This window comes from Neocloeon triangulifer, unplaced genomic scaffold (genome assembly GCF_031216515.1).
Source record: "Neocloeon triangulifer isolate White Clay Creek 2 clone unplaced genomic scaffold, ASM3121651v1 ptg000012l, whole genome shotgun sequence".
Lineage (NCBI taxonomy): Eukaryota > Metazoa > Arthropoda > Insecta > Ephemeroptera > Baetidae > Neocloeon > Neocloeon triangulifer.
In genome coordinates, this window is record NW_026775554.1 from 13,317,815 (window position 1) to 13,341,813 (window position 23,999).

Genomic DNA, 23,999 nt, shown 5'->3' on the forward strand with positions numbered 1-23,999 from the left:
CCAGACTCTGATGAGAGGCACGAGAGTTTGCTGCTATTTTTGCGCAGACATTGCTTTTAAACTTCCAATTTCCTTTTCTCCAAATAGTAGCTTCTAAATATGTTCCTCCTTTTTGAATTTGAATTGAAAGGGGTGGTAAGCAAATGAAATTTGAACGATTATCGACAAGTAATTTTTATTCTATTAATGACAAGCATTTTATTTTTGCATTCGTTTTGTCTAAACACTCCATTTTCGATTAAGACTGTGTAACAGACAACTGAACTTCGTGATAATTGAAAAGTTACATTTTTTATGAAAGCAACAAATTCCTTTTTTACAAATATTAAATTATGGTAACAGACCGCAACTTGACTAAAGATGAAATATACACTCGATTACACTTACTTATTTTTACATTTTATTGACGACTTTCTGTGCTAAAATGTAGCTCTTGATTACGATAGTTGTGTAAATTTTGCACGGACAGAGAATCCCTCTTGATGTTAATACATTTTAAACGATCGTTATAACTTTTTTGTAATTATAAGGCACTCGATTTGATTAGAAATACAGAAAATCGCACAGAAGTGGAAGCACACTTTTTTTAAAAGACTTAGAACAACCATAGTCGGGTCAAACGTGCAGAGGCACCACAGCCTGGATGCGCAAATCCTGCACCGAATTTTGGCAGCAGGCCTCAGTCAGTAAATCTGCACATTTGAGTCCTTTTCTTTTTGTAGTGAGTAGTTATCTACTTTTAAAAGTAAAATTTTAATCCTAAGTTGATAATAAAATTAAGTAAACGTGGACGATGTGATTTTTCTTCAAATACTTTAACAATAATGCAAGGCTTTTCTCCTCTTGGATGCGTGTGCAAATTAGCGCGCGTGGGCCTTGCAGAAAGGACGTCCCTGCTTAGCAAAGAAACTCTGGCCCTCTAGGTTCTTCTTGCAAGACTGAAAAGGTTTAATATCAAGAATTAATAATTCGTGTAAAAATTAATGAATCATATTTTCCTAACTTACTGTGCAATTGAAGCATTGGCTGTGGTAATTGTTGTTCAGGGCCTCGACCCAACGGTCTCCGGCCTCAATCGGGAAACCACAGGCGAAACATTTTGTAGTGAACAGCTCATTCCAGTCTGGAAAAAAATGCAACGAGAGTCTCAAATTTTCTATCCCTGTATTTATTTATACTAACCTCCCTCACAGTAAGGAAGACCGTCCTCCAAGAAGAATGGGCTGTTACCAAAAAGTTTGCCGCAGTATGCGCAGTTAAAGCATTCAGGATGGAAGTGCTTGCCAATCGCGTTCAAGCAATCCTGTTTGAAATAGAAATTTAGCGGTTTATAAGTGAATCAGCCTTGGTTTTATTACCCCCTTGATCTTCTTGCGACACTTATCACACGCCGGAGCAAGGAACTGTTCAAAGCAGAACTCGCAATAAAGGTCACCCTTCTCCTCAACGAAACCGCAGTCCTGAAGTGGGCGCTGACACTGAGCGTTGACGCAGATGAAGTGGTCAGGGCACCAAGTTTTTCCCATGGCGGTGATGAAAGGACCTCTGAATATTTGAATTTAAAAAGATTAGTTTTCTTGGATTTCCGATTTAAATCAGTTAGCTGGTTAGAAACGTGAATGGATTAGATGAAAATTGCGCAGGCTGATAGATGCTTGTATGGGTGATATAATTTTAGAATTAGTACCTTGTTATTTCTTTGGAGCACGTTATACAAACAGGGTATTCCTTCTTCGAAACGTCGTCTCTCAGTTTTGTGATTTGGGGCTCGGCATTACTTGTAAGAGTAACACCGTTTCCCAGGTTTTGCACTTTATTGGCCAGATTGGCCTCAGGCTCTTTGGTTTCTGGCGGACAAATCATGCAAACAAACGAATAAAATGCATTACTGAGTCAACGGCATGCTGGAATAAATTGATTGGTTGGACTCATAAATAAATAAACTGCTTCATGCGCTGGCAAATGATACAACACGAGATAGTATAAAATGATGACTAAAATAAATGCATCTCAAATTAATTTTGATCATGCAGCACTCCATGCCGCCGACCTGATTTGACCGGAGCAGTGACCGCAGAGAGGAACGCGGCCTCCAGCAGCGACTGGTGCACTCAGGACGCCCCTTCCTCGGCGCGGAGCTGTCGTTCCAGCGAGACTGCCACCCTTGGCGTTGCCGGCGTTGTTAGCAGGGGGTGCGCCGCCAAATCCTGATGGGTCAGGTTCAGAAACTGGAGGTTGGGCAGCCGCAGCAGCCACCGCGGAGGACAGGGTTTTGCTCAGGTTCAACAGCGGTGCCGGCGGAGGGAAGGTTTGCTTGGCGGGAATTGAGGTGAGCTGAGGCAGAGGGGAGGTCGGCCTTGGCATATTCACAGGAGCCGGGGGTGGGAAGGTTTGTTTTACGGGAATCGTAGCCAAAGGTGGCAGGGGGGATATGGGTCTGGCCTGAGGGGCAGCAACAGCTTGCAAACTTGGCAGTTGAGGTTTCGGTGCAACGATTTGGGGTTGAGGAGGAGCGGGCGCGAACGCAGGGGGTGAGAAAACGGGCTGGGGTGGAAGAGGTGGGGGCTGAACTACAGGCTGGGGTGGAGGCGGTGGGGGCTGAGCTACAACCTGAGGTGGAGGAGGAGCTGGTTTAGGCACAGGTGCTGCCACTGGGTGGGGTGGCTGAACAGGTTGGATAGGCTTGATGGGGAACTGCTGAGGTTGGAAGGGTTGCGGTGGAGCGTCGAAAGAGGGTTGGAAGTTGGGCAAAACGGTTTGTTGGCCTCTTACGGAGGCAGTTCCCTTGTTCTGGTTCACGGTCAGAGGGCTGGCCCTCAGGTTGTAGGGCTGGGCGGGAGCAGTGGTCAGCGCAAACACCATGGGAGAAACGGGTCTCTGGTTAAATTCAGGTTGGAGGTAAACTGGAGGGCCTTTCTCAATGGGCACAGGAGTGATCGATTTGGGTGGCTTGACAGGTGCCACTAGCACAGGCTTAACGGGACCAGTAGGTTGCGGAGGAGGTGGTGGGCGCTCCAGAGGGGTAGGCTCGAGAGGGTTAATGTAGATAGGGCAGGCTGTTGGGCCGGTGAGCATAGGATCCAAATCCTCGGGTTTTTGAGGAGGCCACGAAAACTTTTGGCCTTGTTTTATTAAAGGTTAAAAGACCGCAGAAAGCGATTTTACAATTAGTAGCAGCGAGAAGTTAAGAGGTAGGAGAAAGAGAGAAGCAAATTTTAAATTAGTAAAGCGCTATTGCGACATATAGTTACTGAATATTAAAAATAGTTTGTTGGCTTTGTAAAAAAATCGTGTTTTGGTTTCTTTCTGAAAATATCTGCCAATAGTATTTTTAGGTTTGAAAAATCCTTAAAAAATCTCCTGAAAATTGTAAAAAAACTGAGGTGTTATTGTTATTTTATGATACGATTAATATACACAAACATTTTGCAGACGTGCAAAAACTCAAAATTTAAAGGCTAGAGATGAAGCGTGATGACTTTTGAGAGCTACTCCAGGCAAAGAGAGAATGGACGAGGAGACAGGTTAAAGGATTTGTATTCTGAAACGAAAGAAAAGATAAAGGGACACATATTGAGTGTTCTGTTTCGACCACCAGAATTTTCAGAAACATAAAACTGGAAGCAGCTAACATTTAATTGAGAAATTGACTCAAGAGGAGATTCGCAGTTTAACAAAGCAAATCAAATCTTCGAGTCCTCAGGTTTGCTAGGCTGAACGCAGTAAATATGAGTAGCAGCTCTCAAAAGTGATGTTTGGATGTGTTGTTACTTCTTAATTCGCGTGTGTGTTTTTTGTTTTAAATAATAAAATCTACTTGAAACTGGGTGCAGCTTTTTAAATTCAGGCCAATTGAGTTTCTTAATTAATTTAAAAACCATCCGTAGAATAACGTGACTTTTTTACAGTGACTTGACTTTTGCTTTCAACTGAGGGGGTTGAACATGCTGAATGGGTCTTGAAGAAAATTCTTGGTGCAAGTAGGGTTGAGGGATTGTGTCAAAAGTGGGACCAAATTCTGGCAAAATAACTTTTTGTTTCAAATTAGTTGTGCCTTTATTTTTAGCGGGATCAGGTATATTCGACATGTGATAGGGTTGGTCAGGAGCAGTGGTCAATGCATAAGTCATGGGGGTGAATGAGCGTGGAGCCGAAAAGATTGGCTGAAGATAAACAGGTGGGCCTTGGTCGACGGGCTGAAAACCAGGGCCCTGCGGAGCTTTTACGGGACCAAATTTGGGGGTAGGTTTTTCAGAGACGTCTCCTGAGCTTTGGGATTTTTTCAATAGCGAAGGAGGTCTAGGGAGCGTTTTCATGGATTCCAAGTATATTGGGGTAGCGGTAGGTCCGGAAAGAAGGGGGTCTTGGTCTTCATCGGGATTTTTAGGAGGCCACACGAAATTGTAAGCTAGATCGAAGAGAATTTTAGAGTTTTAGCAGTAGATCGCTTGAACAGCAAGAAAAACCGCACTCAACGACCCACAGAAACGAAAACTCGAAACTCAGTGCGGTGGGGGAAAACACCGTGTTCATTTAAGGTTCAAATGTAATTGGCCTGAATTTTTACTTGAAGCTTCAAAAAGTGCAAAAATCTTTCAAAAATAGTGTAGAATTCTCTGTGTGTTACCTGTCGCTTTGGAGTGTACAGCACGATTGAAAGTTGAATAATATGGTCGGTAACCACCTGACAAAGAAAATGAAATGCGTGCAACATGTATATACGAGAGAATGTACCGCACATCGAGGAAATGAAAAACAGTCATGGGGAATAATGCGAGATGCATAATAAGTGTCGAGTGACAAAAAGTTTGGTTGCGCGAGAATGCAGTTAATTTCTCAGGGGTTTGAAACATTTTTATATGCCTCTTGCAATCCATGCTTGATAAAAAAAACTCACCTCCGATAGGCTTGTTCATGTGGGCACTGCTAACGGTCGGGGGCGGTGGCGAGAAGAATGGCTTGGGCGCAGGAGCTTGTTGAACCGGCGCCGATGAAGGCGGAGTTGGCCCCTGTAAATTTTGTTTGTGCTGTGTTAATTATTCATGCTCCAACAATTTATGGAATTTTAAACTTTTTGTTAAAGTATGCACTGCGTACTTGAAAATGTATAAGCATATTAAGTTGTAAATTGATGTAGCTTTCATGCTTAAAGGTTTGCTGTATAGTGTTCACGGATGATGATTTATGTTTGTTTAACGCATCATTAAAAAGTGTTCAATTATTTAAATATTTTATTTTAAAAGAAGCTGAATTTGTTTATCGAGTTTAATTTTTATTATTAGAAAACTTCATCACTTTTTATTTATCTTGGGTTAGCAATATGACTTCCTTTCTTATATAAAATAAAAATTACGGACTTTATTTAAATTCCAATGGTATTTCATTAATTTTTTTTGCGTAATTAATATAAGTTTATACTGAAATAATAAGAATGAAGATATCTACTTTGTGCTTTTAACTAAAAACAATCTTAAGAAGCAGTCAGTAGTTTCCAAAATTACAGCTGTCGAAAATTAATCTCACCATTAATTAAGCTCAATTTTGAGATGAATTAACCTATCTACAGAAAGTGTAAGCTGGAAATAGTAATAGAATAAGCAGAAGAAAGAAAACTAAATCTCAGTTTAATTATCAATGAACGCGCATTATTTCCACTCGAGTACTCAGGTTGTACCTGAACGTAGGTGCGAGGTGCGCTCACGTGAGATGTGCCTTTACGTGGTGTCTGCAAGAATTATTTGTGCAATGATCTTGGTGAGTCCATGATTTTCGTGAAGGAAAAAGATTTTCTAAAAATAAAACAAACTTACATGGAAGGGCAGTGGAGCGTTGACTGCAGAATTGGGCTGATTGAGAGGTGCTGGAGGGTTGGCCAGAGGCACCGGTGACTGCAAGTTGGCAGCAGCGGCCACGTGGGCAGGAATGGCTCCTGCAGGTGGGAACTGGCCACTGAAATGAAAAAAATAGTTATTTTTCAGCACCAAAAATTATTATTTATTTATATTCAAATTTTTTTGTAGTACAAAAAGAAAATATCTTTTGAGCTATTTTTCAATTTTTTTGTCAATCCGAAATTTCAAATTTGACAAGATGATAAAGAAAGTTATTTAAATTTAATTTAGGATCATTTTTCGTTGAAAATAAAAAGCGCCTGCAGAGTTTGAAATAGGCAACCTGCTTGACATAGAAGTCTTGCGGCTTGCCTACCTTTGCCTAAATGAATTTTTCCCACTTACGGTTGAACGGCGACAGGCTCCAAATTCGGGCCAGGTGGATTTTTCCTGGCGGCCATTTTCGCGTGAACATCGCAGTACAACTTTGTACCAATGTTGAAGTAGCCTGATGGAGAGAATTATAATTTAAAAATCACCTCCACTTCTGTTGAAATCGTCAAAATTGAAAAGAAAAAATCATAACTCAAAACGGTTCACAGGGAAAATATTTATAGGGCTGCACTCACCGATATTCTTGAGCGACGCGCCGCAGGTGTTGCACTTGAAACAATCAACGTGCAGGTTCCTCTCCTTGATTCTGACAAACACACCTCTAAAAGGAATAAGAAAGGAGCCAATTCTCAATCGCGTGTCTCTCGTCAACTACTAAAGAGCACTTACACAATCAATCGTTCGCACTCAGAGCAAATGTTCTGTCCGGGAGGCAGCTGTGTCTTATTGTTGGATGGGGTGTTGTTGGCCTGTGGGGCGGGTCGTGTCTCGGGGGCCGTTACTTTTCGGAGACTTGAATTGGGGGCGAACGCGGGATCTGAATTAACAAACGAAAAAAAATCCAAGCCCCAAGTTAGATCACTGATTGATAAATCCCATAAGAAATTTTTGAAGTGAGTATGCAAGCTAATTTTATATCAAGATGATTAATTTTGCTCGACAAGCCTGTTTAAAATAAAATGAAATCTAGATAAGCAAGGTTAAGCTGTGATTGTGTTAATTGTTCGTTGGTTGAGTTTAATGAAAATATTAATACGGAATTTAGCAAAAAATGTTTTTCATCTTCAATATGTTTAAAATTATGTTTTTCATGTTTTGTATGGTTTATTTACAACATGCATTAATGTGGCTAATCTACTTAAAAATTGTCATGCAATCTCTAAAAATGATTTCAAACCGCGATGATTCTCTGACCTTCACCTCAGGTTCCCTTTGACTGAACTTGCACTTGCATATATTGTCTTTTTGTTCTAGCCCTATTTTATTTTCAAAAATGGTGACTGGCGAGGAATATTGGGAGTATCTTGAGAATAAACCCAAATACCAAATTTAGACAGAATTTTTTTTGAAATTGTTCCTCCGACATCACATACATAAAATGATTTGAAATGAATATTTCTACTTTGTGTAAAACTTTTTTAAGAAAAACTATTTACCAATTTTAAACTTTTTTGCTTATTTTAATTATTCAAATATAATTTAAACATTTGAATATCTTGATTTTTTTATTAAAAAATTTTCTGTTATTTAACATTTTTATCTTAATCTGCATTAAATAATTTTTTAATTAAGACTGTCCAAATCTAATGAATTCTCTAGTCTAAAGATTACTGTCTTTCCTGTCTTCCTTTTAACTTAAATAGAGATGACTTCAAAATCAACATCCTAACATTCAAGAATAATTGAAATCTTGATAAAGAAAGTGATGCTGCATTTGATGATGTGCTTGAAAGACCCCCAAGACATAAATCTCCACCGCTGAATGTGATACGTACCTTTTGGATGGCACTCTTCGTCAAGTGCGGCCTGCAGCCTTTTAAAAGTGCCTGACTGAAAGGCACCATTCCTGATATTCCTCAGGTTTTCCTTGTACTCAAACTCGGCCAATTTACCTTCTGGGTCGGCAGCGTCTCTGGGTTCTTGGTCCACTTCCTGCACCATTCGCAGCACCTCGCTGTTGTTCGGCTCGTATTTGCGCTCGTTTTTCTTGAAGTTCACTCTGCAATTTTTATTTTTTTGCTCGTCTCATTTTTCAAGTAAAAATAAATTACCCAAGGACTCCGCTGGCCAGCACCTCAGCTTGTGCCGACAGGGTCTCAGCGATGTTCTCTTCGCTGTACAGACCAACAGGTGTGTTGTATTGCTTGCTGGTGATCGACTTGACAGTGTCCACTTGACTGGTGCTGGTGATGCTGCTGCTGGTGATGCTGTTACCATTCAGCTGTAACATCCCAGTTGAAATTCAAATTAATTTATGTCTGCCACGCACTACAGGGAAAGTTAAAGCAGTTGGCACGGCAACTTTGTCGACACTAATTGGCGCTAATCTCTTTTTGTTTAAAATATATTTTTTACTGGCCGCGTTCAAAGAAAGGGTTGCTCAGTAAAAAGAAGAAGAATTTTATCTTACTTGAGGGGCTCCGAAAGGCTTTGCAAGATTGTTGTGTCCACTTCCAATGGGGGCAGCCTCCTAGAAATTTTATTTAATTTTTCACCGGAAAAAAAGGAAAATGCAAACTTACGGGTTTGTTGACTGCAAGGGAAGTTTTTGTGACTGGCGCTACATTGTTGTTGAGGGGGGCTGGCTTTGGGAGGGCACCCACAGGTGTGATTTGTGGTTTCCATGTTGAAGCACCTCCTCTGCAAAAAATAATGTGGACATTAAAATATAATTTTGACGGCACTATATTGATTTAAATCAACAAGACTTTTTCTTCGGCTCAAGATAAAACTATATAAGAACTAAACAGTTTTGATACTTTTGAAATTAGGTTTTTTTTATGTAAAAAAATTCCAGAAATCATAAGAAATTATGTTCTTTAATCAACAGAATGAGAAAAAAGTACTATCTAATAAATTTCTAGGGTATACTTTTATTATGAAATAAAAAAAGACAATTTTATCAAGCTTAACGTGATTGCATTTTTGCCACATAATTAATTTAATTATACCACTTTAATGACAAATATCAGCAACCATTAAAATAGTTTTAAAAATGTCATTTTTCAATCAAAGAAAGCTGTTTTTTTTTTCTTGTGACGAAAATATTATTTCAATTTTGGCTGTTAGGATCATTTTTCAGTTAGTATTAGAGCGGGTGGAGCTTTTTTAGTCTCTGTTATTTATGGCCGCCCATTATAATTTTGCAAAATTACTGGCGTTCTGCAAGCTGTCCATTTACACCGCAAACAAACACAGGGTTATTTTTGAATGGAGAAGGTATGTTAGTGGAAGAAAATGATCGGGGGCGTCGATTTTCGGGCCCAGCGCGGTACAACAGAAATAGGTGAGAGCTGCGGTGAGAAAACAAACAATAGAAGCGGCAGAGGCCAAATGATTTAATCAAACGGCGGCGCTGCTTTGAACAACAATCCGAAAAATGCACCCGGGGTATTTTTACCCTCCAGTTCAAAATCGGAGGCAGGTCGATGTATTTTTGTTCGGAATGCAGGGTGTTGGGGCCGAAGGGTGCTTTCTCGGCGTTTTGTGCGGGATCGGAGCGAGCGTGAAAAAGAGACATCGCGCAAAATAAAAAGAAAGAGGAGCAAATTGTTTTTGCTCTCGAGTCTTTGGATCGCGCGGCGATTACGTGGTGGCTATTTTCAAAGTACGGCCACAATGTTGAGACGTTTGAGAGTCGAGCGAGAAGAAGCAGAAGCAAAAGTTTTTGCTTTTGAAATCGAGTTTGCGCCGTTCGCCTCAACACTCGAAGTGCTACTTTGAATGTCAAATTAAATCGGGAACGACTGGCAGGTGGAGGAAGTAACTCTTCAATTTTTACGCTTGCCAAATTTCAGATGATCGAAGATATTAAAAAAAAAATATTATTATTATTATTAACAACAAGAAGAAAAGATATTTTTAATTTGTTTATAAACACAATCTTATATTGAAAATTTTACTTCTTCTTATTCAAGGCAGGCGTCATATTTTTTTTCTTAGAGCAGAGTCAAATTTCAACGCGTCCGAGAATTTTTCTCGCTCAAATCGGATTAGCCGGCGAATTCGGTGGGCGGATTAGATAAAATTATAGCGCCTGTGGGTGCTCGCGAGGCGTCTGTGATAATATTTCTGCCCATCAGTCTAGAGCGGATTTGCTCGGGCCGAGAGGCAGTCGACTGTACATTTCGCCGGGCCGTGTGCAGAAAGAGTGGACCGCAGCCAAGGCTCTGCAAATAGCCGCGAGACCCACCTTTTCCCGCAAGCCACCGCGTACCCCCGATTGAACCAACAACCACGCACCCAGCCCTCATTACCGCCGTCAAGTGCGAGTCCGAACAAACGCTGAAAAAACCTTCACGCACTTTCCAAAATGAACTTTAGCAACAAAAAATAAAAAATTTATATTTAAAACATAATATTATTTTTGATAAAAAAAAAATTAATAAATATTCATGATTTTTATTGAAATTTATCATTATTTATTTTTGATTTGTTCATTTAATGGTTTAATATATTTTTAAAAACTGCCTTGATCTAATGTTAAATTTTTCCGTTTTGAAAATTTTGAATTTAATCTTTAAAATTATAAATACTGCAGATTACATTATTATTATAATAGTATGTCAGCATGAGCTTAACTGTTTTTGTTTTTATCTCCTCTCTGTATGGATCATTTTTGATAAATTGAATTTTTTTAATTAATTATCTAAGTACATAAAGTCAAGGCTGTTCTACGATTTGGCGCAGGAAAATCTCTAAGTCACTGAAGGAAATTTAGCTCACAGAGAATGAAAGTTGCCTTAAATTTATAGGAAATCAGCATTACAAAATATCTGAAACTGATCTTTAATTCTATGACACTCCTGCAATGAATAAACTGAACTTTGATAATGAACATTTATTACCAGAAATGCAGTTCATGGATACCATTTTCAAAATTAACTATTATCACGATAAAAAAATGTAAAATAGTGATGGCAAATGCGAAGTGCAGGCGAAGTGGAATGAAAATTAAATTGCACCGTCTTAGTGAATGTTCAGAAATAATTTTAGCTTGTCTTGGCTTGCACATGTAAATTGTAAAAAATAAATTATTGATTGCATGTTTGCAATCTTGAAGCGACTTGTCTTTAATAAATGTCTTTATTAATTATATCAATCTCCAAGGTTTCAACTAACGATTATTGCTTGTTTTTCGATTTTACTTCACAACGCGAATCAAAGTCTGGATAATTATATTTTTTAATTTACTATTTCCAAAATTCTTTACCTATGAATAGATATTTCGAAACTGTTGCCAGCTTTGACAATGACATCTTGCGCCTCTTTGTGTCTCAGGTTGAAGACGTCGGTGTTGTTCACCTTGATGATGGCGTCTCCAGCCTGCAGTCCCGCAGTCTCAGCAGGGCTGCCCCCATTGACCTGCAACATCCCACAGGAGCAGAGTGAGTACCCGTTTTATTATCAATTTGGCATAGACAAACATATTGTCTGAAGTAAAAAGAATTCGTTTTCGGTTCATGGTCTGGGAATTCAAATTCCACGAGAATTGTGCCTCTCACGCTACTCGACTTCATTTCAAACTCGAATGAGGCGACGGAATATATAAAAGCGAAAGTTCAAAGTTGCGCCGGAAAGTGGGTCGTTTTTGATAATGCGAGTTAGTCAACTTTCCGTGCCGTATCTGAATTTTGATTGTGCGCAACAATGACCTTGTGCATGTGGGTGGGAAACAAATTAAAATTTAATTGCCTCCACGTCACTTTATCTACAGAAATTAAGCACAATAGAGCAAAAAAATTTTAATTAAATCTTCAAGAAATTTAAGTTCAATTTTTTTAAACTTCATAAAAACCGATTTTCCTGTTAATTTCCAGTTTATGTTATCTCGGCTTTTTTCTGTTGGTGCTTCAAAGGTGTATCGTTTAAATCAACGTGACATGCTCGTTACTTCACAGACCACCTAACTCTTCCGCGACTTTTGACCCGTTGAACAAGTGACTCACAAATGAAAGCTAATTTACGCAAAAAGCTTTCCGCTGTTTTATTTTCTGTCCTCCGACGAGGAAGGAGAAAAGAGGCCATCTCAAGAAACGAGCAAAAAATTACCGCATCGCGTTGTAATGCACTTTAATTGCGGTTCAAGTTTGTCGCCTGATGCAACTCGGAGAGACCAAAGCGGATGCTCTCGAATAATTGCCGCTCGCAAACAACTCTCAGTTAATTAAGTCAAATGGGGCGCTTTGGCGCAATTTCTCGGTTTGGCTTATCCTCTGTTTGGAAACCGGTGTGTTTGTCAGAGGTGCGGTGCCAGACTTTTTTCTGCGTAATCGATTTCCCTTATCGGACAGCGTCTCTCATAAAATCATCAGTGCCCTTAAAATAATCTCTTACTTCGCTGATCATAGAGAAAAGGATTGCGTTTTTAATTTGGCCTTTTTATAAAAAAAAAAATATAATTTATGTAGAACCAAATTTTATTTTTGCATCGTTTAATTTTTGTACTTCTCTATATATTTTTTAAATTCTCAATATCTTCTTATCTTTCAAAAAAAGGTTTGCTGTGAATTTAACAAACTTATTTAATTCAGTCTCATTGTATTCGATCAAAATAAAATAAGGCATAGTATTTTGTTTCAATATAAATTTAGAATGGGCAAACTTCATAAGTCATAATATGTTCAAATTATTACAAAGTAGATCAAACTGGATGATAAATTCTTTTAATTAATAAATTCATGAATTTATGTAGCTAAGTTTGTTTCAGTGTTTTTGATCAATTTTTTTCACTTCATCAAACGTAGCTATTATTGGAAGTAACTACTTACTTGAAAATCCGGTTATTGTAGAGAACGAGATGCAATAAATATTAGATATACTTATTTATTTAATAATATAATCAATAATTCAAGGAATTTTCAAAAGCAACTAAAAATCAGTTGAATCCTTCAATTTGTTGCGGTTTCAAGAAAAGTCATTATTTATCATTTGAACTCCACCACATTGTCCTTGGGTGGGTCAACAAGCTGCATTGGCAATAAAGTGATTCAAAATAACCAGTCGGATGCTCATGCGTAATTCACGAGAGAGAAACCATTTGTCATTCAATATATTGAACCGTGCACAGTCAATTAGCGCAGGGAAAATAAAAGCCGTCGGCGCACATCCTGCTGCAATATCGACAGAGATAAGCTGCCTCCGCGTTACATATATTTTTTTGCGACGCAAACACAAGACTCGCTCTTGTCCATTCATCGTGTGCGACAAATCCCCTTATGAAAAAATCACGCAGTCAGCAGCAGCACCTTGGGCGTCTTTTGCAGTCCAAGTGATGTCATCGCAGTGTCGACATCGCTCAAAATGCTCCCCATTGGTGTCTCTCGAAATAGAAATTCTCTGTCGAGTGCAAGAAGAGTTGTCGGTACTCCACCGCAAGCGCCTATGTGTCTGTTTCTCTTATAAAACTAATTTTATGAACCATTAAAAATGCTTCTTGAGTGCCGCCGAAACACGCAGGTTTTACGATCTGGAACATATTGTATAGGAAGCTATGGGGATTTGTGTATGGAGAGTTGCGCCGAAAGTGAATTTTAATTGCCATAACATTGTCTTTTTCAATAACAATCAGTTCATTTTCTAAACAAAAGAATGCAACTACTTTTCAAGTTGATAAAATTGGTACTCACTGTATATATTTATATCATGTTTCTTTACTTTATTTTTTTTTCTAAATTTTAAGGCAGCATTTTTCTAAAAGGTTCTCTTTTATGTTTAATTTAATTTATAAATATTCCCTGTACGTACAATTATACATTAATATTAAAATATACACATGAAATAAATTATTTAATGCTTTTGCGAAGTGGAAGTTGATATTGGGGTATTAAATTTATTCAGGTTACACAAATTTTAGTTAACATTTTACATTTTACCAAATTTTAAAAAATATAGTTTTTCAAAATTTATCAATTGAGTTGATTGAATAATAAAATTGAACTCATAATCATAACAGAGCTAATTAATTTTTTTTTCATTTTATTATATAAAATGAGTTTTTTTTTCCTTTTCTGTTAATCTCTGCAGTCCGTGATGTGTTTTGCATCAACGACGCTGCTGGTTGGTTACGTAGCGAGTCGTCGGCGTTGGACTTCTCAAGTTTCAGCGTTATGCAGTGGCACACATATTACACGGGGGCGCAAAAAATCTAACTCTAGAGAGTGAATATGTACAGCCAGCATTCGGTGTGTGCCGCCGGCAGTGACGCATTTTCGTTCTCGGCCGTACATTTCGGACCACGTGGTGTCTATTTCAAGAATATATATTAAACATCTACTTAAATGACGTGCTCCAAATCCCGATCTCGCGCCTCGGCGAACTCATTCACATTTATTTAAATTCATTTCGTGAGCTGTAATTTCGTTCCGAGAAGTTGCTTACAAAAAATTCCCTACTGGTGCTATATTCTTATTTCCTGCCGCGGATGTGTTGAGGTCAGCTGCGGTGGCCGCCTTGCGGCTTCGGGGCTTTTGACGCAGGATGCTAATTACAGGCAATTCCCACTGCCATAATTTATTGTTTTCAACTAGTTAATTTGCGTTTTAATTGTCCTCGGAGAAATGAAGCGTGAAATATAATAAAAGAAAGTAAAATGCTGGGAAAGAGTGTAATTAAGAAATTTTCCGCTGAATTCTTCTATTTGGCCACAAATATTCTGTTTTTATGCCACTCAAATTCTAAGATAATAAAAAAACATTGTGTAAATAAGTGAAATAATGACATGTGTAGAAATATTTATTTAAAATGAATTCACTTAGCAAGTTTCAAAATATAAAATTGAACGTTTTTGTTATTGAAAGTATAACCGAAAGAAGGTATCAAGTGTTAATTTAAAAAAAGGATAATATAGGATTAAAGTGGCTACACTTGGGAGAAAAAAGTGATTTTTAAGGGCGAAATAGGCACTTATTTAGTTAAATATATTCAATGGAAATATAATATGGACAAATATTAGAAGATTTTAAGTAAAAAAAGGTGAGAAAAGGATAATTTTTTTCTGATATCTAAATTATGTGTTTCTTGCTGTTTATAGGTGAAACTTATTCAGGTTGAAATAATTTTTATTTATATCACCAGGCATTTTTAGGCAATTTTCTGAATTTAGAGGTTTTTTATTTACTCAAATATTTTTGTGATTCTAAAACGTAGATTTTACTTTCAAAAGGCATATTATTTTGTCTTTATTAGTATTTTTTATTTTGTTTGGAACAACTATTTTCGAAATCAAAATTTCCAGGCCTAATATTTTTCAATTCATGTTTTTTTCCTCAAAAGTGCTCAAAAATCAAAACATGATGAAAATTTTAGTCATCCAATTTTTATTTTGGCACGTTATTACCACAAAAAAAATTTGAAAAATTTAATTGAAAACATCTAGTTTTCCAGACGTCACATTAGTAAAAAAAAGCTTGCGCAGTAATTGGGAAATCGGAGCTCAAGACTCTCCAGAGTGAATAAATATTATTCTTCCACTCTCGCACATATATAAGTTTAATCCCATAACATAAAGACAGTCTCATGAATAAATAAAAGTGCTGCTCTCAAAGTGCAACACTTTAAATAAACAAAACAAATTGCCTGGTGCGCGCTGTCTCGTTTTGTCGCGAACGTGCCAATAAAATAAATGCATATCAAACGTGTGAACGGTCTGGCTTGCTCGCTAACCAGTTTCAATTATAATATTATTACACGCGCAGAGACATATAATAAAAATCCTGCGCGCATTCCACGTCGCGAGCCCATAATTTTCTCCGAGCACAATACGTGTAAAATTAAATTATAGGCGCCCACACAACTGAGGATTAACATTCTTGTTAGCATAACGCACGCGATGCACACGCGTGCGAGAGAGTAAAAGAGTCGAAGAGAGACAGTTGTGCTGGGACACTGACCCATTCGAGAGAGGCTGCTGCTCCCCCCGCTGGACGCACGTTCCGATCGCACTTGGATATAAAAATAAATGTATGCGTGTGTAACGCACGCATCGAACAACTTTTCGAGATGGTAATTGCTCGACGAATCTTGTTATTTTCTCGCTAACCAGCAGAGAAAACGCAAAAAGTGGATAACCAGTCAAGCGTAAATATATAAAAACATTCAGCAACCGACTTTCATTAAACTTATGTTTAAAGTTGTATTTTTAAAAATTTATGAATTTTTAAATTTTTGTAAATTACATTCATTTTTTCAGTCTTCAGGTTTTTAAAAATAATCAAGATTTACAAATTGTTCTTCACTTATTTTCATGCCGAAACAATTAGAGCACATTTTCTCACAAGGGTGAAGTGAATGTGACAGGAGGGGAAGAGGAAACTGCCGGATGCACCTATCACTGGTTTGATCTTTCAAATTTGTCTGGCTTTAAAAGTGGTCTCGTGTATAGTTAAAGAAGAAATATATTTAACACGCACTCCCCCACTCAAACGCACATAAAAAATTTAAATGCGCACACTTCAGACAGGCTCCATCGGTAATTTTAAAAGGGGTTCCTTGTTCAAAATGACGAAAGTTGTTTCAAATATCAGCCACCTGATGCAATTTGGCAAAACTTAAATTTTTTCATGAATTTTATGTAAACAAAGAAAAATATTAAATTATTTATCAAAAGTAAATTAGAATCTGATCTATTTTAAAATGCAGGTCTTTTAAGTTACGAAAAATTTAAAATTTATTTTAGATGAAAATATAATCCGGTTTTGCCCTCTAAATAAAATATTCTCGACATTCCTTCCACTGCAGACTGAATTCGTCCATCAGAAAATCCCAAGTATTGATTTCAAATGGCATTTTTATCGCAGCATCGAATTTCCGTTCATGCACAGCCAGTTTTCTCACACGCGTTGAGGCCGTTTCATGTGGAAGGGCCACGTGAATTTTCATCTCTGTGCGTTAAAAAAAAAGCTCCTTCGTATTTTTGTCACCCTCGCGCCTTTGGACAAATCACCTGTATTTCTGGACGCGAGACTATTTTCGACCCCCGGCGGCGTCCTTTTCATCGCGGCAAATATACTTCCATTTGGAATATAAGTTTTTTTCACCTGCATTCCTGGACGCACGCCAAAGACACTCAAGCCGTGCATGCACCATTTGTTGGACCGTGCGATTTTTCAGAGTTTATTCACTGGCCCAGTCGCATGAATGAAGTGGCGGCCAACGTACCTTATTTTTTGATCTTAATTCCAGTGTGGGTATTTTTTAAAGACAAAATGTTTGTTAGTTTAAAATTGTATTATATTTATAAATTCTTATGAAATATCTTAACGTATTACACGTATTAAATTTTTTGTATTAATTTTATTAAAATTTCATTTGTTAAAATTAAATTTTATTAATTTTTTTTGCATCCCTATCAATAGCATTAAAAAGAATTTTATAATTTATTAAGTAGAAATATTAAATAAAAATATTAAATAAATTTATTGATTGCTCCACCTCAAGAATACAAATCAGTTATTAAAATTAATTTTATTTAAAATCACTTTTAAATTGGATTTCTTTGTATTATTTGATTGATTAAGAAATTTTACATTCTAATAATTGTGCATCACTAATCAATGATAATTTAGTTCTTCAGTCACTGCTAAGATCATTCAAATAGTGTGAGCTAAGCTACTGTATTTGTAAAGAAAAATCAAGATATACATAATAATGGCAAACGCTTGGCATTCTTTTGCACTTATTTGAGGGTGCCTGGAACATCTTTTCTGTCACCAACGCACGAGTATCCAGGGCGAGACGTCGCGTTTTCTAATGTAAATATCGGCCAATAAATAAGTCTCGGAGACACTGCTGGTGACTTAATTGACCAGCCCAGTGCGCGATTTGCGTGAATAATCAAGCGATTTATGAGAAAGCTAGTTCCGTCCACCAGACTTCAAAGAGCGGGGACTTTTTCACTTAGTGGCGAAAAAAAATAAAGAAAATTAATGGTACGAGCGTGCGTAAGTAAATTTATTGAATCACGACCGTGGAATGCCATCAGCCGACGTCCCACATGATTTTTCAAATAAACGCTCGTCTCGCTGCCGCTGAATAAATATAAAGTTTCTCCGAGCGGAATGACCAAGCAGCCGGAATGTATTCAAGTCCTTTCCACCTATGCAATTACAGCGGATTATGGTCGTTTTATGGATATGTGAGGATAATTACTGCGCTGGGTTGATGCTCGAAAAATAATTCGCTTCCTTATTTTGGAGATTTTACGCTCCGAGGGTCGTAACACGAATTCATAATTTCTAGAAACAACCTCCTGGTTTGGCAGAAATCGAGTTTCTTTAATTATCAGTCGCAATTTGGCAATCTGGTCGAATTTTGATTAATTTGATGTAACCAAATTGGGTTTTGGGTATTAAAAACCTCCCTGAAAATATAAATTTAAGATTTTCCTTTTTAAGAAATTTGCTTATGTTAATTCACCGGCCCAGTGGACCCTTAATTGTGACCTCCCGTGTTATCGGTTTTTATAAAATATTCTGGCTTCACTGCTACTGCTAGCTGTACCATAGCGGAGCATTTACTTAATATAAGTTAAAGTTAAAAAGTATCTGAAAGTTAATGTTTTTTGAAAAAAGAAAAAAATATTTTTTTTCTTGTTTTAATTTATTTTATTGTTGTTTTGAATTTTCATTAAAAGAAAATACAATCAAATTTTTATAAAATATTGTTCATTTTATTCATTAAATTAAAACAAATTTATTAAGTTTTTCTTTTTAATTTAAAATTAATTGAATTCTTCATGTTTTGTTTCCTCTCTCTCACTTTCTCTTTAGGTGTTATAATCTAAAATTTCAAATAATGTCAGCAATATAATAAATATTACACCGATTAAAATTCTGATTACATGCTGGGTTTTAAGCGTGGAGCGAACTACTTTAATTTGAATATTATATTTCAAGTAATGATTTTTGCTTAAATTAAATATTTTGTTTTGATTAAAAAAATATATAAAGCATAATTAGCTTGCACCTTGTGCCGCTTTTATTATTTACTTGTTCATTTTTATGTTTAATTTGCAGGTGTTGAAAAAATGAAACTTTACTTTGATGTTTCCGCGTTGCGTATTGCGTCAGTAATTATGACAATAAGGCGGCGTACCAAGGTAGCGATATTGTCTCATCGTACAAAATAATCCTTTTATTCCTTTTCTCTGATGTCATTCAACCTGTTTCACGGGACAAAAGGAAGCCTTCCAAAAAAATGCAAAGAGGCACGTGACCCTCCTCCGTGGGTGGCTCCATTCCGCTTAAAAAATCTTTATGCTCTCTCGCATCCATACAAACAGTGGAGTAATAAAATAAGCCGCGTATCGTGGAATTTGGTCAAACAGGTTGTTCCAGCAGCTGTTGCCGCAGGAAATTCCGTACGGCGTGATTAGCGATTAGAGGAATTTCCTCTCTCGGCGGCCACACCGAGTAAAAATAATAATGATAAGGAAGTGTAAAAAATCCAATAAATATAATAACATGACTCACAGCAGTGGGTAATCCTGCAAATCGGTCTGTGCATGACTGTCCCGCGTATGAATGGGCTACTTTTGAAAGGTTTCTTACCCTTCTTGTAAAAGTAGATGTTTAGAATGGTGAATATGCTTAAGTCACTTGTCACAAAGCAAGATAGAAAGTGAGGACGTATTTTAACCAGGCAAATAATTGTATGTGCATTTTAATTTAAACAAAATCATATATTTTCTGCTTTGCCTCTCATTTTAAGATTTTTATTTAAAAAATATTAATTTAATTTATTATAGTGCAATAACAACTAATGTACAAAATCAGTCAATTTTTTAATTTTTATTTAAAATATATATAATAACATGAATTATTTTATGCTTTTAAGTCTTCGAGTTGAAAACCTTAGTCATAATCTCAGTCTTTCAATCTAAAAGTTCAATAATTTATAGAACGTTGTTTTGTAAAAATATATATTTTAATAATACTAATTAATAATACTAATTAATAATAATAATAATGCAACTAAAAAAACTCTACACTGTACTAAATAAGAGATCGTGCTTATCAAGTTTCTTTCAACTCCCGCAACAAAGTCGTGATAAAACCGCGTGTTTCTTTTTTCTTTCACACCACGCCGCCTGGGACAATTGCGCGAGTGTCTCTTTTATCCACAACAGTTTTGTTGTGTCGCTCGTCATCCCGTCTGGAGTTTAATAGTGCGGCATTCTTGCAGCCAGATTTGACCATAAATTGCGCTCGTACATCAAGTTAAGTGCAACTGGAATGGCAAGAAAAGTTGGCGAAAAATATTTCACTGCCTCTTGTTTGTCCTTTCCGCGACGTCGCGGCGGCACAGTTTAATGACATTTCCACTCTTGGCAAAAAAATCGCGAAAACGCGCGCAGCTTGCACGCAGAAATTTTGATTGGAACAAAAATAATTGCCGTCGTTCCCGACAGGAGCAATTCAAAATAATGGTTGTCACATTTCATTTCAGGCGTAATTTCTGTCTTCCTTTGATTCTTTTTATCAACTCGGAATGCAGAATTGCTTTATTTTAAAATTTCTCAAATGAAAATGAGAGGAGTTGGCAAGATTTTAGGGAGTGCCTATTTGTCCCATCTCATTGTAATTCTATCCGACCTTAAAATGCGAAATGAGCAGAAGCGTAATCAGCAATGCAAATAAGATTTCAAGAGCGCTTATAGTTAAGTACCAGAATTCAAAGGAGGAGCAGCGCGCGGCAGAGAAGGTGGCGTCGAAACTCGATAGTTTTGTGTACAAGATGAAAGCCTTTTTCAAAAATAACCTCCAGTGTGTGCGGTTCTAAATTTAGAGGTTTTATAGAACGCCGACCCGCTTGAACAAGAGCGCGACGGACGGCGAAAATATTGGGACCAGACACCGCCACCCATTGGTCCACTTTCAGTTTTTAATGAAAATTAAGAAAAATCACTGAAAAAATACGTACTTATTTTAATTAAAAATTTTTCAATGTAAAATTAACAATAATAATTAAAAAAAAAAACGAATCGCCTGAAAAGTTAATAATTTGGTTCTCCTTAATATTTAAAAAATTATGATTTTATAAAATTTTTTCCGCATAAAATAAATAATTCTTTATCTTTAAGGTAATCAGCGTAATCACAGATATACTGCATTTGTTATTAACTTTTAAATGCATGACAAATAAGTAAGAAGAAATCAGGCCAACTCATTCTGCCTCTCAAGTTTAATCTGATTATCTGCGATAAAGACATGGCAGAGAGCAAATAACGCAGAAAAGAAAATCCACCTCCACGTCTTAATCCCTAGCTTTAGCTGCAATTGCAAAAGCAGCACTACTTCTTCTCCTATTAGAAAAACACTTTTTGCTCATTAGAGCTTTCAAATCGTAATAAATAAATCAGTCAATCAATTGGCTGCCAGCCTTCGTAGTCCAATACCCTGTATAAACATTCCCAGATTAATTTTATTTTTTATACTTCTGCTTCGAGAGAGAAACGTGACAAGGCTCTGATTTGTTCTGCACTCACTGACTGAGATTCAACTTTGAAATAAAGTGCACGTCCGACGTAATCGGAGACGAGAGCGCGTGTACGCACAGCAGTTTGGACTCTGGAAATGCTCAACTCTTTAGTCACTGGAGAAAAAGTAAACAGCGGATGAGCTGTCTTGGCTGCAAATGTGAGTTTAACTGAAAGAAAAGAAGTGAGAATTCTTTCTGGTAACCAGAATAAAATATTGTATCTGAATATTTGCACCGTTAAATAAGTTGAAATGACGTCACTTATCTTAACTCAATTGATCTCGAATTAATCATTAGTTGATTGCAATAACAAGCTCTTAATTTCGAAATTTACCTTATCAAAACTCAAAGTATTGGTTTTCCAGAAAAATGAGGGTTTTTACGTTTTATGAAAACAATTCTAAGCAGGAAGTTGAGTTTGGGAAAGGAGGCTGTGGTTAGAGCTTAAATAGATAAAAGTGATAAAATGCGACCTTTAAATTTTATTTTCAAAATATGCCAGTAAATTTCAGATTAAATAATTTTAATTTTCATGTGAAATTGAAATTCCGTTGATGAACTGGCAAAAAATTCAAAGACCGATTCTCTTTTGTGCCGAAAACCGCCCCTAAATGTAAAAATAGTCCAAAAAAGACAAAAATGGAAAGTGCGATTGCGATTTGCTAGTATTTTGGGTGGTTGCCTACCTTCTGGATGCAAAGGGGTTGGGCGAAGTCGATGCCCCCCTGGAGGCGGAACCCCCAGGGTGACCCGTCAAAGCGGGCGAGCTTGACTGTCATAAGCTGGGCCATCCTCGAAGCGGCGAACGTGGGGCCGAATGCGCCGTGCACGACGACTGTGTCCGTCCGAGAGCACCGCTCTCGGCGCCTCCGTGCGCACACCGCCGCAACACCGGCACCGCCATCCGCCGGGCGCATGCGTTTCTTCTTGAATTCACCGCCACTCGGCTCCCGATGGCTTCTTAGTCGCGGCCCCGGCGAACAGATGGCGAACCACGAACTCTTTCCCCGAGCCTCATATTTCCAACTGTTGATTTGACCCTTCGGTAGAAGCCATGGACCTAAAAATTTGGTATAAATCAATATAAGATGAAAATTTAAAAGCACGGTTGCTTTTGATAAAATAATTGGTTTACAACATTGAATTTAATTTAGCACATATAATACAATGTGTTATAATTTTATAAACACAAAAATCCTACGGACTTTAACTTGCTTTCTATTTAATATATAATCTTTTTTCAACATTGAAGGATAAGTTTTTAAAAACTCACACAGATGAACGCTAAAATTACTTTTAGAGCAACTTCATTTTCTTCGGAACCAGTTTGGAAAACTTACCAATTATCCTGTATTTCACTGCCTCCCTCCCTGAAATCAAAATAACTAAGAATTTAGCTAAGGTATTTTTATTTTAAAAAACAGAAACATTTTTTTCTTTTTTTTTTGCTCCTTTTTAATTAATGATAAAATATCATCTTAATTATTTCATTAAAAAACTGTTGGGTCAATGACATTTGCTAATTTGCAATCTCGTCTCTTTCTTTTAAATCTTGTCCTTATGTTAACATAGGAAGTTTTTGTTGATGACATATCAAGCACCATCGCATAACATTTCGACTTAAAGTAGCACCTCCAGTTGGGAGCTAAAATACCCACTTAAGTCTTGCGACTGAAAAGGAAAATTGCAATTAATTCCTACTTTCCAGACGCCACTTTAAAAAGTCTCTGCTGAAACGAAAAAGGACATGAATAACTACTCGAAAAATTATCATAATTCACAGATTATAGAATAATGTGGAAGAAGACGCAGGAAAGCCGCTTTCAGAATTTTCTTTTTCTAAATTGCACTCTTGCTTTTGTAGATGAGTATTTTTTTTTACTTTTTCTTTCAGCTTATTATGTTGGAGCTAAACTAGTGTTAAATGTTAAATTGCCAAATTTAGCAAATATAATTCATTTTTTGTTTTTATACAAATGTTTTCAAGTTTTAATTGTACCCTTCATCACATTCTGATGGGTGGGGGGGGGGGAGGTGTTAAAAATTTTCCCCATTTAATGGAATAATTATTTTAATTGTTACTTACAAAGCTACATTTAAAATTGATTTCTATGGAATATTCTGATTGGTTAAATATTTAATTAGTAACATTAAAAACTTTGCTTGCATTTTAAATTGCGCTTCTGCAAAACTTAATTTGAACTTATTTTCTTTGGAGTAGAAAACTAATAAAGTGAGTTTGATATGCGAACAAGTTTGGTTGCCCTTCTGACTTGAACCCATATATCATGTGGGAAATCGCTCCAGTCATTTTCACGAAGCCCGCAGGACAAGTTTTTTTGCTACAGGAAGTTGGTGTCTGCGAGCACCGCTGATGTGTGGGGTCAACCACCCCTGTCTCGTCAGCAACCGCTGCTCACTCGTGGCGCAGCAGTGAAAGTGGTCAAACAGGGAAGGTACTTTTAAGTTAGGCAGTCTCTCTCAAATCCATTTGAGTCGCGCACCGTCGGCTATGCACTTTGTTCAATAATGTTCTCACGAAAATCACTTGAGTGTGTTTTTATCCGATGGCAGGAC

General features: G+C 37.1%; 1 protein-coding gene across 7 annotated transcripts; it reads right to left on the reverse strand.

Annotated features, from left to right (window-relative positions):
• Nucleotides 1-158: 158 nt before the first annotated feature.
• LOC132198444 (PDZ and LIM domain protein Zasp) lies at nucleotides 159-22,283 on the reverse strand. 7 transcript variants are annotated; one of them, XM_059622507.1, is made up of 18 exons: nucleotides 22,109-22,283; nucleotides 11,158-11,309; nucleotides 8,468-8,585; nucleotides 8,356-8,415; nucleotides 7,997-8,166; nucleotides 7,721-7,944; nucleotides 6,615-6,762; nucleotides 6,461-6,546; nucleotides 6,237-6,339; nucleotides 5,811-5,949; nucleotides 5,675-5,725; nucleotides 4,898-5,009; nucleotides 4,628-4,684; nucleotides 1,688-1,847; nucleotides 1,359-1,545; nucleotides 1,183-1,303; nucleotides 1,008-1,123; nucleotides 159-938 (listed from the first exon to the last, which is right to left on the reverse strand). In XM_059622507.1, exons 1-18 carry the CDS (start codon nucleotides 22,211-22,213, stop codon nucleotides 861-863), a joined length of 2,187 nt encoding a protein of 728 aa, XP_059478490.1. In that variant the 5' UTR covers nucleotides 22,214-22,283; the 3' UTR covers nucleotides 159-860. The 7 variants fall into 7 exon arrangements, with proteins under 7 accessions (XP_059478490.1, XP_059478491.1, XP_059478492.1 ...); XM_059622508.1 differs by lacking the exon at nucleotides 1,688-1,847 and adding an exon at nucleotides 2,051-2,207 and having other exon boundaries at nucleotides 22,109-22,281; XM_059622509.1 differs by lacking the exon at nucleotides 4,628-4,684.
• Nucleotides 22,284-23,999: the final 1,716 nt, after the last annotated feature.